We start from the raw sequence: 14,397 nt of genomic DNA on the forward strand, positions 1-14,397 counted from the left end.
GTTACTACAGCGAAACTGCTGCGTGTACTTGATGTACACTTGGAAGGAACACTGAGTCTCGTTGAGAAAGAAAACGGGGACTCTTAGTTGCACAAAAAGGCAGAGGTCTTGGTGCTAGGCAGAAAACAGGATTTGTACTGAATATCACATTTGTTTAAACTAAAGATTCAGACAAATGTCAATCAAATGAGCTTTATTTCTTTAACAAACAGAACTGTTACTATTTACTGTTGTAAATAGAAACGTATTTAAATAGATTTTTAGTCATCTATGCCAGGCAATTTAGGGCAAAAAAGTGCCAAAATAAACAACACAATAATAAAAACACAAGTGTTCAGGTACAATAAAAAAAAGTGTCATCAATGAGTTAGATAAATGTGCAGTTCCAGTGTTAAGAAACAGATTAAATACTATGGTGCACGATAATTATCGGCCAGATAATTTTTGCCCCGATATAAGAAAATTATGACATCATTCAGTCCAATTTGATATCATAAAGAATAGACCCGATAATATATAAAATATATTTTACATCAGCACCGCTGATTGAGAACAACTCGACTAAAATGTTGACTTGATTCAATATTATAAAACTGTGTTTTACAAAACCAAACCAAACCAGGAAGGGGAAGTTCCGTCATTACATTATATGCAGCACGTGCGTCACGTATTTGTAATCAGAGAACATTACGTCGGTGGTGGTTCAGAAGAAGACAGTTTGCTGGCTATTTGCAATAAATTTTGCAAGCAAGTTTCACAGGGAGGGAGAACTAGCAAGTAGTTTTTGGTCAACATAGACTGTGAAGCAGCACAGAGTTTATTATGTTGGTAAATGGTGAAATTTTGAAATATAGAACATGACTGTGGCAAATTCATATAAAGTCACAATGAGTTAAAGTATGACAACATGAGCTGGTGATTTATGGGTACCAGTTACTTCAACCACATGTAAGCAGTTGGCACAGAGACCTGTTTACAAACCTGCACAGATGCTAGTTTGTATCCCACAGACAAAAATAATAAAGTTATGGAGAGACTTTCTGAGACACAGCAAAAAATATCTAGTACTGTATTATTGTGTCATGAGTCGATTAGACAGTAGTACGGTGGGGATTCACAGTGGCTTTCAAATTAAAAGATGTAGTAATTATTATCGGTCCACAGGGGGCGTTAGTGTTTAATCCTTGTTCCAAAAACTACCTGACTGAATACAACAACAGTTTCACTCTCATGTCAGTCTCCAATATGACCATAAAACGGTTCAGTGAAACATTGTTAGGTTCGTTCGTGGTAAATGCCAACGCAGCTACAACAGCTACAAGCTAACACTGAGTAAAATGAGAGAGAATTCAATGTCACTTTCATTTAAATTGATTTTCTTTCTAAGCCGAAGCAAATGTCTGTAAATGTAGAGACAGAAACAGAAATGTGTGTGCCGTCAGCATCTGTGTTTTGATGGATGTTGATTCAGCACAGCCTGGTTGTCAGGGGTTTTATGACACTTTGATAGCCTTAATTGCGGTACATAACTTTCAGTCAGATTAGGATTATGAACAGCAACTTTATTTTAGTGAGTGAGAAAATGTCCATGTCCCATGACTGGGTCACTCCAATGATTATAACAGCAATGACTGTTGATGGTACACAGCACAAAGAAGTAGTATAGCATACACACATACCCCAAAGTACAGTGTGTCTCTATGTCCATGTTATGTGATATCACAGTTTACTCTGTGTACATGCTAACATCATCAGTCAGATCTGTTTGATTCAGACTTAGAATACTGATAAGTTCACTACACTTGGCTGAACTTAACGTGTAAATCGTCGACTTTTTAAAGAAACATTACCCACACGCTGCATCAGTGCTCCCCACTTCAATGATTTATTACAGTATCTTCTTGGAAAAACACAAGTTTAATTTGTAGCAACAGAAAAGTCAGAATATTTTGGTTACATGACAGTCAGTCTATAGAATGAGACTTATTGAAATAAGCATTTTGGCAAAGTAAAGCAAATGTGAAAACAACAGTCTGCTGTATTCAAAGAAACTGGGCACAGTGTCAGTCAGATACAGAAGCTAGATACTTCAGTACAGCCTTCAGCCAACCCAGTCACTCCATCCTTGTATGTGCTGATACAAGGAGGTGAACACTGAATGTAATAAAGATAAACAGATGAGCAGAGGAGATAAGAGGCATAAACACAGTCATTTTTAATTCCTTCATGTTTTAATTCCAAACAATTTCCTTAAAGTGCATTGCAATCTAGCAGGCAGACTTTATCAAAGGAATGGTATCCATTTTCCCCTTTCTTTTTGTTTCCTTATCATCATTTTTTTGTCCAGTTAAATTCCAGCTAACCTACTTACAAAGGTCTGATACGATGATGTGATTGTTGAGGTGTAATAAACTGGTATTGGTGATAAAATATTACAAACATTAATCAAGTCATGACAGGTTTTGGTCTCTAATCTATTATGTGACCTTTGTGTTTAATTAAATCATAAAAAAAAAAAAAATCAAATGGAAAGTTGTCTTTAAGTCACCAACGTCTTCGGCTCCTCAGTCCTCGTCCTCCTGATGTCCATTGACCTGGCCCGACTCCCAACGCTGCACGAGAGGGTTCTTTCGTCTTGAGGTCCAGGGTCTCGGGTGGAGCTGGTTGTAGAAATTCTTTTTAGTAAGTCAGCAGTTACACCATGGACACTAGTTCTAGAACTATTCCTACATTCAAAAGGTAAACTTGCCAGGTAGAGAAATAATAATAATAAATAAACACCAGTTATTAAGTCTGAGTCAAATCTTTAGTAGTGTTCACTGTAATCATCACTGTGATGTTAGTGGACGGACTCGACTTACTCACCTGTGGCTGTGAAGTTCTCTGCTCTCTAACACTGGGTGGAGGCCACATGATCAACCTTGCAGCTGACTGGTGTCCTACAAAGGAGAGAGGGGAAAGGTGTGTGAGATAGGGAGTGGGAGGGTGCCATAATAAACACTGAGAAGTGTGACGGTGTACTAGGTAAACTCAGGTATAGAAAGGTATACTCAGGTATACCCTCTTCAATTACAGTAAAAAGTAAAACTTGAAAAGTGAAAGGACTCAGTACTGGAGGGTAAATGAAAGGAAGTGAAAATGTAACACACCCGCTATAAAAGAGACGTTATTATGGGTTATACAACCCAATGTGTATACAAGGACAGTACTCTATTCATGTCCCAGCACTGAGTCAGCGGTACTCACCCTGTATAAAGGCACACCCTGGTCACTTTGAGAAGTTTGAATATCAAAGACAAGAAGTGGCATTAAACAAAATCGATCAAAACAAACAAACAAACAAAAAAAACCCCATCAACATAGGCTAACAACTAACATCCTAATATGGTAAACAGCCTGCAGGCACAAACCCACATAACCAAATCATTTGGAAACGTAAGAATCCTGAATGAATGCTCATATCTGCACCAACCTGCTGAGGGTTCCGTTCCACGTCCAAACTCTGAGTCTGCTAAGTCAGCAAAAGCCAGTCCACGGGTGGCAGACATTGAAGGCATCATGTCTTCGACTAAGGCCGCTCCAGCTTTCCCTCCATACAGACTGATTCTCTGTTTCTGAAGCTCCTTCTCTCGTTCCTGAGCCTCGTGGATGTCCTGCTGACCCTTAACTAAATTTGATGAAGAGCGCAGCTTAATAAAGGGGTTTTCCTGGGCCACTTCCTTCTCCACCATGTCATGGTTATTTTGCTGTAATAGCCTGGTAACGCCACCATGCCCTGCTGTTCCAGATGATGATCTGTTGAGTCTGTCATTTGTGATTGTGCTTTCAGGCCTCTTCACCTCCTGCGTGAAATAACCGTACTTCTGTGTCGGCCCATTATCCGTGGTGGTGACGTTTCTGTTAGGCAGCCCCTCGGAAAAGCCTGCTCCATTAGAGCCTCCTCTGGCTGAAGTGTGAAAATCTGTAAAACCAAGCGGGTCTACACTCCTTCTATACGAGTCTTTGGTGATTGGTGCCTTCGATGAAATATCTTTTCGGTCGTCCAGAGTTAAACTACCACTGGATGAGGACAAACGTGAGGTTTTGCTCCTCATTGAAGGAGCCGGAGTTGAGTCACTTGGTTTTTGAAAGGCCTCAAAAACATGTTTTCTTTCTTTTAGTTGCCGTACGGTACCCTTGTCATAAAACCCCAGAACCTTTCCGATCCTGACCAGATCCTCTTCTCTCTGGGCTTCCTCGTAGATGTCCTGCAGCATTTTCTTGCCAGCAAACTGTCGGTCTTTGCCTTGAAACCTCTCAGACTTGAAGGCGTGAGACTGGGAGAGAACATTTTTCCTGAGGTTTACTTCAACGTATTCTGGGGCAGATGGCAGATTGGGAAGTCCTCTGGATCTCCTCAGGCTTTGTTCTCGCGCTATAGACTTCCTGATCTCCTTCTCAATGGGGGTCTCTGTGACTGAAGCCCCTAATGTTTCAGTGGAGCTGTTGATGTTGCCCTCCACAGTACAGAACTGTGTTACCAACCCACTGTCACTGTGGCTGTCATCACAATCTTCTCCCTCCGTCTCGACGTACTTCTGCTGTTTTACATAAACACCTGTGATATCGTCCTCTGTCATGTTGTCTCCTGCCATGTCCAGTCCACTCTGTGTCTGTCCTTCCCCTCCACCTGTTTACTGACTTCCGTACTCTGTCCTCTCCCTGCCTTCCTGTGTTCTTTTCCTCATTCAGTAAAACACCAGCTCCCAGACGCTGTCCCACCCTGATTGGACGGCTCCATGGCAACATTTGACAAAGGTGGAGAGTCCTGGTCATGCACCTGTCATGTAGCTTCCTGGTTGGCAATCCTGGGGGTAAGGCCATAATAAATTTGCACAAACAGCACAACCTGCTGTTAGAATGCGGACCATACAAGAAGGTGTAACGTTAGACCATAATTAGAGCAGAGGGAGACACAGGCAATACATTTTGTTTTTTTTAAAAAAAGCTTCTGTGTAATAACTACAAGCTGTGTATGATTACCGTCTGCTGTTAGTGTTGCACTCACATTACTCTAAGCCAGAGTTTCCCTGAGCTCATGAGCCGTTCTTCTGATAACTACAGTAGCCTGGGCGTGCCAGACCTCACGATTGTTACCATGACAACACATTTTAGCTTTGTAACTAAATACAATTTTTTTTAATTAAAAGAGCTCTGATGGAAGTTGCAATATTAGAAAAACCCCCCACTATAACTGGTTTTCTGGTTGAGTTTGAGATATGTCATACAGATAGTTATGCCAACATTTGCATCTGGACTTAAACTGGCAAATATTCACCTTTATATACAACTGAATGAACATGGCGTTTACATTCTGTTAGCATTAGTGCAAATTTTAATATTAAAACTTTGTTTAAACTGTGCAATGTCGGAGCTGTAATGTATCATGAAAGTGGCATATGTTTGCGTCAAGTACATCAGAGCTTATTCATTGCACAGATAAATAAATTAATATTTTGTCAGGTATATTTTAGACCAAAATAAATGCATTTGAAAAATCTATACATACTTTTTAACTCCTTTGCAAAACTGTATTTAAAACAATTCAATGGAAATTCAAAAATAAACACAACAAAACAACAAACACACCACGTATTACTGAATTTAAAATCTAAAGAGGATCAAAACAGTAGTGAAAATGAACTTTTTGAAAATGTCAGAAATGTCCAGGAACACTTTAAAAATATACAGCACATATTTTTTTCCAATGCTTCTATTCCAGGCTTAACTTGGAATTTTGGGTTTATTGCTTTATAAAGTTTTTTTATTGATTGGTTTGTCTAACATCTTATTTGTAACCAAACCAGTATTTTCTTATTGGTCTGTGTATTGCACATGATTGTCACAGATGGCTATTATTCCTCTATTTTCTAGACCAGGGGTGGGCAAACGGTTTGGCTGATGGGCCAAAACGAGGTTCAACATTTGTTCAGTACTGGCTGGATGTTGAATGTTTGGGCAAAACAATACAAATGAAATGTAAATAGACTTAAAACTTCAAAGAAAATTTGGAACATTTGAGGTCTGTCGCCATCTAGTGGCATAAATAGAAATTGCAGTCGACTCATGCCCTAATTATCTGGATCAGATAAAGCCCGCTGGGGGCGTAGTTTGCCCAGGTCTGTTCTCGACAATATCTTTTGTTCACTATATGGAACATATAAACACTTTTTTTCTTTGTGCACCTGAACATATTTTTCATACGGCATGCAAGTTTTGATTGTTAAATTTGGAAATATTTGCAGAATAACTATTTTGATAATTAATATAAAATTGTTCTACCAGGATGTCTTTGCAGTAATGTCTTTATATAATCTTCCTCCTCAAACATTAGGTTAAATAGCTATTGTTGAAAATAGTTGGAAATACTGGGTACATTTCTAAATCACAAAATATTCAAAATGGAGGTTAGCATCATAGAAAAACAACTTTATTTATAAACGTATATTTTACCAGTGTGAGTCATTTCACGTATTTATTTGTTACCTCTGTGTTCGCCACAGGAGTCCTGTGTTCTGCTCTTTACAGAATGGTCTCCTCATTTAGTAGCTGTTCAACAACACAATGTCTTCTGCAGAGAAAGACGAGGAGGACGGGCCAAGATGGGATTTGTCCAATGTCTCCAACTCCCTCTTTCTTTTTCTGACACCATGACAGGAACCAATTACTTTCTTCTCTGCAGGACTTTGATCGCTATTTTTTTGGTTATATGCTGCAGGTTTGAAGAAATGCAGGCAGTCTTTAGTGACGTCATCCTGACTGTCATGGATGAGGGGAGAAGTGTTCAGGACCTCTCTGACAAACTTCTGCCTGCCAACTACAAAACAAAACATAGACTCAGAAAACAATACGCAGACAATGTTTCACAGTAAAGTACTGAAGAAAAACAATACTAACAAAAGCGCTGTGAGGATGTTCTCGAAGGGTCAACTTTCTTCAGTTTTGGCATCTTTAAGCTATTTGTCTCCCACTGGTGGACAACCTCAACAACCAAAACAAAGGTTAGCTAAGAAAAACACAGATTTACAGCGCTCATATTCATACTCCTATTAGGAAGTGAAGATTGTGTAAGTACCTGCTCTGCCCAGCCTTCAGTTTTACATTTTGAATGATCAAAGACGTCCAGCGGCTTCTCCGAAAAAACAAATCCCAACAGGTTTCTGATCCTTATCTTCAAATCTGCACCAGGCTGGAGGCACAAATCCCTTTACAGCACAAATCAGCATTACAGCAAGCTACAGTCTAGGTGTGTGCAGAACTGACCTTTAACAGAGTCCCAGAAACATCTAGCTGTTCCAGTTTAGGGAGACATCTGAGGTATCTGAGAGCCTTTTCTGAGATAGGATTGTCTGCACAAATAAAATGATGATGTCTGGTCAGTGACAACCAGGCCCAATGTGTCACACAAATTAGTACGTGTAAAACAACTGCTAAATGATGGATGTTGACTAACGAGAAATATCCAAAAGCTGGAGACCACCCAGACCCTTCTTCATGATCCGTATTGGTGCCGTCAGTCTTTGCAGGCCAACATCTGACAAATTGTTGCCACCAATAGCGAGGTGGGTTAAGCTGTGGATGACACAGATGGAGAGAACAGTACTGATGTAACTCTTTACTATTCAACCGTGTGATTATGGAACAGAGGAGTCTGATAATATTACTTTGCCAATGAGGTAGAGGTTAGATGCTGAAACATCTCATGGTCATCTCCCAGTCTGCAGCCAAACAAATCCAAGCATTTTAAGCCATGGAATGTTTTTATTTCATCCATTTTCTCATGAAGGAGGGGGAACCTGTGGTAGATGAAGATGGACAAGAAGAGTAAGTTTGGGGAAAGTGAATTAGCTGGGTCGAGAGAGGCTGTGTGGAGATACCAACCTATTTCGCAGGCATAGAGATTCGAGTACCATGTGCCCATAAGCATCACTGAACAACTGCAGGGCTTTACAAGAAATGTCCGGGTTTGAAAACACACGGTTCTCCTCTGCTGCAGCAAACAGCTTATCTCCTATTTGCTCTGGGAAACCCACCAGAGAGTCCACATGGTGAATGTTGTCAGCGACGAACCGTAACGTGAGCTCGAACAGGGATTTGGTGGAGTACCTCAGACTTCCCTCTGTGTTATAGGTGAATATAAAATGCTCCTTTTTTACCACGAACGGATTTGTCCTCCTGCAGGATGACACCGACTTGTGCTGTGAAAGTACTATGCCACTGACACAACGGAGTTTGCCTTTCTCTCGCACATAAATGCTATTATTGTCCATTCTCTGGTGTTGATCTCGCTGTGGGTTATAACAAATCCAGGCTCATGAAAGCGATAGAAAACAAATGCATTAAGACAACTGTTAGGTTCGTAGCGCAAAAATAGTGTCACTAAATATGACGCAATTATTCCTGTAAAATGATGTTGGAGTAATAGTTAGTATTAGTTTGGTGCTTGTTGGCTATATGTTTATTTCCTGGTATATACGTTTACTTCCGGTTGGTTTCCCATGACGTAATTTGGCGAACTTTCTTTTTCCTGTGGGAAACTCCAAAATAAAACATCGACTAATATGACATCGACTTTTTTATGTACGACGTAATCAGAAAAACCCACATTTTGCATTAGTGAAAGTATTTAACAAAATTATATGTATAAATTATAACAATTCAGTAGATAATTGTGATAATCTGCCAAATATAATAAATACATTTTGAAAAGATTTATAGGAAGCAGATTTGTTAACACCATATATGAGCTTTTGAAGTTAATCGTTAGAAAAGAAAATCCCAGAGTATGTTACTCTAAAGGCGCTGTCTTAAAGTCTTTAAACTCAGTTGAAATCACAGATTCTTTGCCACTTTATTTTATCTAACCTTTCTTTGATGTCAGAGACACTGCTATCCAAACATACAACATCTGTGTGGCCTTGTATTGTACCCGCACAAAGTTCTCGCTTGCTTAATAGTTTGTTTAAGGGTATTCACCTTTGAAACGTACACTGTAATCGATGCCAAAACACAAAGTCTATTTTATTTATTTTATTTCTTCTGTGATTGTATTAGTTGTAAAATAATAGATAATTATAAAATAGATATAATTATAATTTAAGACATGTTCTATTTCTAGTGATTGGATATAGCTATAAGGTACTGTATTTAAAAAAAAAAAAATTCTTGTAGAGTTTTCCTTTGTTGTGTCCTACTTTTCTTGATGTAAGGATATCCCAAGATCCACTTCATTTTTCTTTGATCTCTCATAACTGTTCAGTATTCAGGAAGGAAGGAAGCAACACAAAAACTCATCTTACATCAGTTCATTTAACTATTCAACTATCAATTTATATCATTTTTGATCTAAAATGAGCCTGTAGCCAACAATATTTAAGAAATGATAATATTGTTGATCACATGCCAAGTAATTGTAAGAATGTTAACAGTTAAGGGTGAATTGTTTTGTCCAATTTTATAGTATATATGTCCAGTTCATCCTCGTGCTGTGGTGGTTTAGGAAGTGGACTTGAATCCTCTAAGGTTCATCCCCACACACTGCTCCCTGGGGGGTTAGCTTTGGCTGCCCCCTGCCCACTATGGTAATTGGTTAAATGCACTTATGTGCGGTGGTGTGCAACAACAACAAATTAATCACTCAATCTGAACTCAGGTGTTTAATGACGGAGGTAAGGTAGTCGTACACCAATATAAACTTCTTATTTAGAACCTTTCCTAATTGAAGATTCTACTTCTGCTTTCAGAAACCATATATGTGAGTATATAAAAGCAGGGCACAGAAAAACAGCAAAACAAACTCAGTCTTTATGATGTACATCATATTTATTTGAAACATTTTGGTCTCCCCCACACAACATTCTTAAACCTGGTAAGGACAAACATGTGTTCAAACCATGTCAGATCAGATCTCGTACCAGGGTCTCTCACTCCTCCGCAGCCTGTGAAAGCAAGTCTGAAGGGTCTGGACAAAGGTCTTTTGTAGGATCCATCAACACAGGTTCTGGGATGTTCAAACAATTCACTTGAGCCTTGAACTCATCCATCTCCTCCTGTGTCACTTCTCTCCTTCTGCTGAACAGGTACAGGTCCAAAAACCTCTGACTTGCCGACACCCCTTCAAACTTGACCACCATACAATCTGTACAAGAGCTCTTCAGTAAGGTACCGGAGAATTTCCATTCTAGAACTTGTGTGCTAAACACGTTGCCTTCCATCTTCAGGTCCTGGTGCCGATACATGCACTGATTACCATGACGGATGGCTTGGGTGTAGGAGGTGCCAGTGACATTAACAGTTATGCTGTCTCGTTTCTTAAGAGTTTCTGCCCCAGAAGGCTCTTGCATGCCGCTTGCGACTAAGGCCCATATTCCCTGAAACTGTTGAGGATCCACTGGATCCAAAGCCATGGCCAAATCCTCACAGGGCCGAGGATCTGAAAGACTTAGAGCCACTAAGCCTAGAAATGTAGTTGCAATGGCAAACATGTTAGCGTCCTTTCGGCTTCTTTGTCAAGTTTCAGTTGAAAGGCGATTATGACACTTTTGGTTAGCAGCGTTCCAATTTTATAGAAACCTGTAGTTTTGCAATATTGACAATAAAAGTTGACCCTACAACTAATCAACTTTGTGATTGTGAAACAACCTACAAGTGGTGTTTGCTAACTGTTAAACACACAAACAAGACAAAGTACATCTTATGCAATAGCATTTGAGTTGAGTTTTACTGGAATATCCAAGGTCTTCAGATAAAACAAACAAAAATGAACATAAATTAATGGTGGCATCACGTTCCATTTAGTTTAGTCTATGACAACCTTTTACTTTTAGATGTTAATAAGAGTTTATCAAAGAATCCAAGGCAGACAAGTGGTAAATCTGCTCAGTAAACACCAACACTTCTTGTTTATCACACTGCCAACCTAGTAAAAAGATTTTTTCCACAAATGCTAACCCTTTATTTCCTATTTCTAACTCAAAGCTACTGCCCAATATAATGTTATTGTTGTACCTTTTATAACTGCTTTATTTTCTATATTACCAAGACAATTTACAAAACATAAAAAACATTTTTTTGAATGACTGTTGATTTTATAAAAATCAACAGTCATCCAAAAATGTTATTTAAAACTACTGGGAACTTTTAAGTTTTAAGATTCTAATAGTTATAGATAAAAAAAATTAAATATGTAAATTTTGCAAGATGCTTGATTAAAAATATTTCATGATTACTTTGAAGTGTTTACTATTTAGGCAATGTCACTACCTCTTTTGGTGCTGAAATGTTGGGTTGGTAAACAGTAAAGGTTGGCGTAACGCCTGTAGCCTTTCTTGACAGTCGTCACCCTTCACCTTCACCTTCACCTTCAACCTGGGCGTATTCAACATCTAGTAATACACACTCATTTAAATATAATTCAGTTTAATCATCAATCCATACATTATCATACAGGTTTATTGTATTTTTATATCCTTTTCTGTATACAGTTGATATATCGAACACAGAGCAGTTTTATGCACTTTGAAATCGCTAATAAAAAGAGTTCTGGACAAAATAAATCATACATACACAAGCAACAGTAGCCAGAAATATGTACTTCACACTAAAGGCAAAAAAACTGCATGGAGATGTATCCGCTTCATTATAAAAGCCTAATCCTTTCCAGTTGTAGTTTGTAACTGGTTTCCTACACACATTCATAAAATGAGTTCAAGGTCATGAGGTCAATACCAAATACACCAGGTCCTCGGTTTACGATGCCGTCAACCTACGGCGTTTCATGGTTACATCGCCATCTCCCGTAAGTCTTGTTTCGTTATTTCAACGTACGGCTTTAAAACTAATTTCGTGTAAGAACTAGTTGGCAGACAGAAAGCGGTTGGATACGTCATCACGTGGAAGACGGCGTTGTTTACAGTCGCTGGGTGTACGTCATACATTGTGCTACATTCACTAAGTCAGAAACCTCTGATGTTTTTATGTCCTAGATTATGATGTCACCACTGTGTTAGTGTAGGAGAGTGACAGGTACTGACGTACAGAATGTGAAGTCTGCCTTACGGTGAAAATTGAATTATGTTGCACTGTAGGAACGGAGGTAAGTACGTCGAGGACCCCGTTATCACAATCAATGATATTCATGTAGTGTTTACAATGTTAAAAAAAAAAAACTAGGTTTCACAGAAATAGCAATCCTTGAATTTGAATGTCCCAGAAATCAAATATTGTACTGTCAGTCAGTGTCCTTGACCAGAGTGCTCTACTCCTGCCCAGTAGGGGTGTAACGGTACACTCAACTCACAATACAATGTGATTTGTGATGTTTTTGTTCACAAAACCAGACATCTCCAGACAGGTTAAAACCAAATACAATGAAATTGTTATCTTAAATAACAGAATACAAAAACTGCACATTTCTTTACAGAAACACTGCACATTAGCATTTTTTTCAGCATTTCCCTTGCTAACTGTCAATATATTAACCAATAAAAGAATATAAAATATATTAACTGGAAAGAGCTGGTTTTCTTTAGAGAAACACTGTTTGTGTCTGTTTGAACACCTGAAAGTCACGTAGCGACCTCTTGGTTTAAAAACATGTCACAACCAACGTTTTAAGGCATGTACTGCCACCTACTGTACCAGAGTGTGTAGTCTCATGGTATGACCACTGAGTTGATGAGAGATTCATTTTTCATTTCAACGATGCGAACAGTCACGCATTTGTTCTTTGAATTGATTCACGATGCATCGTTGCAACAGAGGAAGAAGTGAGTCTGTGTTGAACATCAGAGAGTCAATATAAGAAGAGAAAAAGTTGACCTACTCTTTGATCATTTACATAACAGAGCAACACCGGCAGCTTTTCCATTTGGGTGCCTTCATTTCACCCTCTTGACTTTTCTTCTCTTGGCTATGTGTGTCCACATTTATGGAGCTGTCAGCCGCTGCTGCTGACTCAGAGGTTTTGCTGTAGGACAGGAGGGGCTCATGCTCAGGCTCTGGCCTCGGCTCTTTTCTCTGGTTTTCCTGATGAACAGCCAGAGGCACCTCCTGAAAGTGACCAGATTGTGCTGCAGGATCTTTGACTTTAGCTGACAACATCAAGGGTTCAACCTCAGCCGTGGCTGTAATGGTAGGGGGTTCCACCTCAGCATAGACTGGCACTGAAGCCAATACAATGTCCTCTAAAGCAATGTCTGGGAGGTGAACTGTTTCTGTTGAAGTTTTACTTTTTTCCAGTTTATCCAGTGCTTCACCTTTCACCTCACTGTTCTCGTTTTCATTTGTGTCAAGGTAAAAATCCTCAGCTACTGTGGGCCATAGTGTCTCTGGAGCAGGTTCCTGTTCTGGGTTCTTCTTGGGATGTGTTAAAGGTTCTTGAGCTATTTTTGTTTTCAATTCATCTTCTACTATCTCCCCTCCATTCATGCTCACTCCCTGATATGGCAGATGGGTTTCTTTGCACTGCGCGGATGCTAAAATATAATCAGAAGCTTCATCTCCTTCATCTGTGATCATCACACACTCTGCTCGGATCAACAAAGTTCCCTCCTCTTCTGCACTACATCCAAGGTCAGAAACATGACAAGACTCGGCCTCTGAAACACCAAGGCCTAACTCAGGCTCTACCTTAAAACTAACAGCTTCCGAGGAGCTGCAGGGTCTGTTGACCTTGTGACAAATGTTGTTCGACTCTCCTCCATTGGCAATTGACACAACCTCATGTCCACCCTGCAGGGACCTGTTCATATCTATGTCCACATCAGCTGCCACTGGGGAAAACAAAAACATAAAATGATATCTTCAGGGGAAAGGATGTTAAATTGCATTTTAAACATTAACTAAATATATCAACGCTTCTTTGTAAAACAATGTTCGACTATCATTGAGTCTCGCACACACACTGCATGGCCTGATGCTTCGTACTGCTCATCCAGGGCACAACAAGGATGGATCCTGATATGAGGTCAGAGGTCACTACTATCAGTGACTAAATGGTGCTTCAGTGGTAGATTTCGTAACTGAGATTCTCTTGGTGTCATTTATATACAGTGGTAACTGTAAAATCTGCAGTTTATAAACCACATATGTACAGAGAGAGAACAGGGTTTTCTAAACTGGATGATGGTTGTTCCAGATGTGTTTCATTATTCATTCATTCATCTGATGTCTGACTTCACTTTTCTGTTTTAAAAATCCTAGCCAATGTTGTCTGAAGTAACGCCAAGAATTAAAACATTTCAGCTAACTGTGAATATACATTGTTTTATGGCTTTTTCTGGGAAACAGGCTGAAAAACTTTCTTTAACAAAAACTCTGTATTTGAGCCCACCTACCTTTTTCAGCCCCCGTCAACAT

At 39.3% G+C, this 14,397-nt stretch overlaps 3 protein-coding genes across 4 annotated transcripts in view; all 3 read right to left on the reverse strand.

Moving 5' to 3' along the window:
* Positions 1–1,947: 1,947 nt before the first annotated feature.
* misp3 (MISP family member 3) lies at positions 1,948–4,804 on the reverse strand. The gene is made up of 3 exons (XM_008317560.3): positions 3,473–4,804; positions 2,866–2,939; positions 1,948–2,660 (listed from the first exon to the last, which is right to left on the reverse strand). The coding sequence occupies exons 1-3, from the start codon at positions 4,632–4,634 to the stop codon at positions 2,565–2,567; spliced, it is 1,332 nt and encodes a 443-aa protein (XP_008315782.1). The 5' UTR covers positions 4,635–4,804; the 3' UTR covers positions 1,948–2,564.
* A 1,602-nt stretch (positions 4,805–6,406) lies between these two features.
* lrrc42 (leucine rich repeat containing 42) lies at positions 6,407–9,683 on the reverse strand. 2 transcript variants are annotated; one of them, XM_025058623.1, is made up of 7 exons: positions 7,921–9,683; positions 7,704–7,835; positions 7,493–7,611; positions 7,303–7,388; positions 7,115–7,228; positions 6,937–7,009; positions 6,407–6,856 (listed from the first exon to the last, which is right to left on the reverse strand). In XM_025058623.1, exons 1-7 carry the CDS (start codon positions 8,307–8,309, stop codon positions 6,582–6,584), a joined length of 1,188 nt encoding a protein of 395 aa, XP_024914391.1. In that variant the 5' UTR covers positions 8,310–9,683; the 3' UTR covers positions 6,407–6,581. The 2 variants fall into 2 exon arrangements, with proteins under 2 accessions (XP_024914391.1, XP_008315783.1); XM_008317561.3 differs by having other exon boundaries at positions 6,427–6,856; positions 6,937–7,021.
* A 159-nt stretch (positions 9,684–9,842) lies between these two features.
* The window catches only part of palm3 (paralemmin 3), a 15,314-nt gene continuing 10,759 nt past the window's right edge, over positions 9,843–14,397 (reverse strand). Inside the window, exon 7 of the mRNA XM_025058493.1 lies at positions 9,843–13,840. Within this exon, the coding sequence (XP_024914261.1) occupies positions 12,874–13,840 (967 nt within the window). The 3' untranslated portion in view covers positions 9,843–12,873. The remainder of the gene's footprint in view (positions 13,841–14,397) is intronic.

Source organism: Cynoglossus semilaevis, chromosome 9 (assembly GCF_000523025.1).
Source record: "Cynoglossus semilaevis isolate Cse_v1.0 chromosome 9, Cse_v1.0, whole genome shotgun sequence".
In the NCBI taxonomy this organism is placed as follows: domain Eukaryota; kingdom Metazoa; phylum Chordata; class Actinopteri; order Pleuronectiformes; family Cynoglossidae; genus Cynoglossus; species Cynoglossus semilaevis.